The 2182-nt window shown below is 51.5% G+C and overlaps 1 protein-coding gene across 1 annotated transcript in view; it reads left to right on the top strand.

Annotated features, from left to right (window-relative positions):
• Positions 1 to 1865, top strand: part of LOC104277666 (immunoglobulin-like domain-containing receptor 2) — a gene marked incomplete at its 3' end in the record, with an annotated part of 24343 nt that extends 22478 nt beyond the window's left edge. The window contains exons 5-6 of the mRNA XM_009874374.1: positions 820 to 966; positions 1689 to 1865. Coding sequence (XP_009872676.1) covers positions 820 to 966; positions 1689 to 1865 — 324 coding nt within the window. The remainder of the gene's footprint in view (positions 1 to 819; positions 967 to 1688) is intronic.
• Positions 1866 to 2182: the final 317 nt, after the last annotated feature.

Raw genomic sequence — 2182 nt, 5'->3', positions numbered from 1 at the left:
GGCTGTGCTTCTCCTGCCGCCACGGCTGCCACTGCTGCAGGTTTCCCAGCAGCAAAGTTTGAGAAACATTTTCTCGCTTTTCTTCCCGTTCAAATCCCATCTTGTGTTTTTTGTGGACCAGCTCTTTTGTTCTTTCACTCGTAGGGTGTTTTTCAGTTGCTCCTTTTTGGGGCCCTTTCAGACATCATCTGAGTCTTCAGTGGTGAAGAGGGGGAGTTGGGGGAGAAAAAAGTGGTTATTAGGTTTCCTGACTGGCTGGCTGCAGCGCCTGAATAGGATGTTCGTTCGGCACATTCAAAAGAATAATTGCATGCGTGGGCCTAGTCGCGAAGGGGCAGGCCTGGCTCATTTACTGGGCTATTTTTAGCCTGCTTTTCACCATCGTTTGTCCCATTAAAACTAGAATATGGGTAGGGAACAAACACACAAGCAGGGCATGAACATGGCCAGGAAGAATGAGTCTTTGATGAGATCCAAGCGCTAATGGAGCACGTCCCATGGCGTTTGTACAGGTCTGCCATGGGGTGAGGGGTTTCTGTGCTGGAGTATCAGAGCTCCTGCCTCTGTGCTGCTCGCCTCTCAGCCAGCCAGAGACGTTGCAAGAAGGGACCACATTTCTCTGTAGCTCCGTTTCTCCCTGTTGTGTGCCATTTCTGCTTCCACACGGAGGGGGATGTAGTCTCCTCCACAGAGAGTCCACTTCTGTTGTTCACCTATCTGTTTTGCCCCTATGCTCTCCCCGGCGAGGTCATTGCTGACGTTCCCTTCCACAGTGATTGCAGTCCTGTAAGTATCTCCTTTTCTGCCCTTGTTTTCCAGAGTGGGTCTTTGTGGGCCTGGTGATCCTGGGGGCGTTCCTGTTCTTCCTCCTGGTGGGGATCTGCTGGTGCCAGTGCTGCCCACACAGCTGCTGCTGTTACGTCCGCTGCCCCTGCTGTCCTGAGTCCTGCTGCTGTCCCCGGGCGCGTGAGTGACCCAGTGCAAGCCTGGCGAAAATCTTCTCCTGCACTTCTGCTCGCAGGCAGAACAGGAGGAGAATCTGCTAATATTGCTTCCTTTACCCTGAGCACTTTGCTTGACTGAAGAACTAGTTCTTAGGGGGTGAAGCATCTGACCTATTGCTGAATGGTTGAGCGCTCAAAGTTAATTACAAATGTAATTCCCCAAGCCCTTGCTGCCTTGGCAGCTGTGCCTGCTTCTCCAAAGTGTCGTGCTCCCCTGCCAAAGTTGTCGTCATGTCAGTGAATGTTGTGGGTCAGAGCTAAGAGCATCCTGGGAGGTTTTTTCCCAGCAGTGCAAAGCAGCTGCCCTTTACAACAGTGCAAAATCTTTGCAACCCAGCAAGGTTCCTGGTCAGGCTCAGGCAGATCTGTCAAGTCTCATGAGCCTCATCCCTGCTACTTGAGTCATCACTTGTTTTTAAAGCTGAACTGCTGCTAAATCATGGTAGCGGTCATGCCAGCTGCAAGACGCTGAACGTCCTTCAGTGGCTGGGCGTCTTGCAGTGCTCATCTGACCTGCCATGTGCATTTTTTAAACTCCTCTCAGTCTTCTTTGAGGAAATTTCGTTTGATCCTCGCAATTTCATTTGTCCAGTTGTCCCCAGAGTCGATGATGGTTTGGCCATGTGCTGTGTGGGTCTGCGAGAAGCTGGTGTGATGCTGACTGCTGTTCTTTCTCTTTTGCAGTGTATGTAGCAGGCAAGGCTGCAAAAGCCGGGTACCCTCCTGCAGTCTCTTCCATGCCGGGTCCGTACTACATCCCCAGCGTTCCTGTAGCTGGTGTCCCTTCCCCTGCTGTGCTGAGGGATAAGTCGCACCCCCCTCCCTTGGCCCCAAGTGACTCCAGCGGAGGAAGCCAAAATGGTAATTTGCGGTGCCATGTGCAACATTCAGTTCTCTTACTGGGAGCAGGGTTGGGAAAGGGAGGAATGATTGTCACTGGGAGAACAGTGGTATGAACAGAGGAAACTCAGAAAAACTGCATTTTAATCCTGGCTCTGACAATGACCCTTGAGTCCCTTAGGGCCACACATGGTCCAACTTTTCTACTGGCATCAGAAAAGAGTCAGTTTGTGGGTGCCTAATTAGGTCAGCAGTGAATAGGAGGCCGAGTTCATGCCCGAGATCCCTCTCATTACTGCTGCAAACATGTACTTGTGGATGACAAAAGGGTGAAGGTG

Source organism: Apaloderma vittatum, unplaced genomic scaffold (genome assembly GCF_000703405.1).
Source record: "Apaloderma vittatum isolate BGI_N311 unplaced genomic scaffold, ASM70340v1 scaffold14570, whole genome shotgun sequence".
Classification (NCBI taxonomy): domain Eukaryota; kingdom Metazoa; phylum Chordata; class Aves; order Trogoniformes; family Trogonidae; genus Apaloderma; species Apaloderma vittatum.
This window is presented reverse-complemented; position numbering and strand designations above follow the sequence as displayed.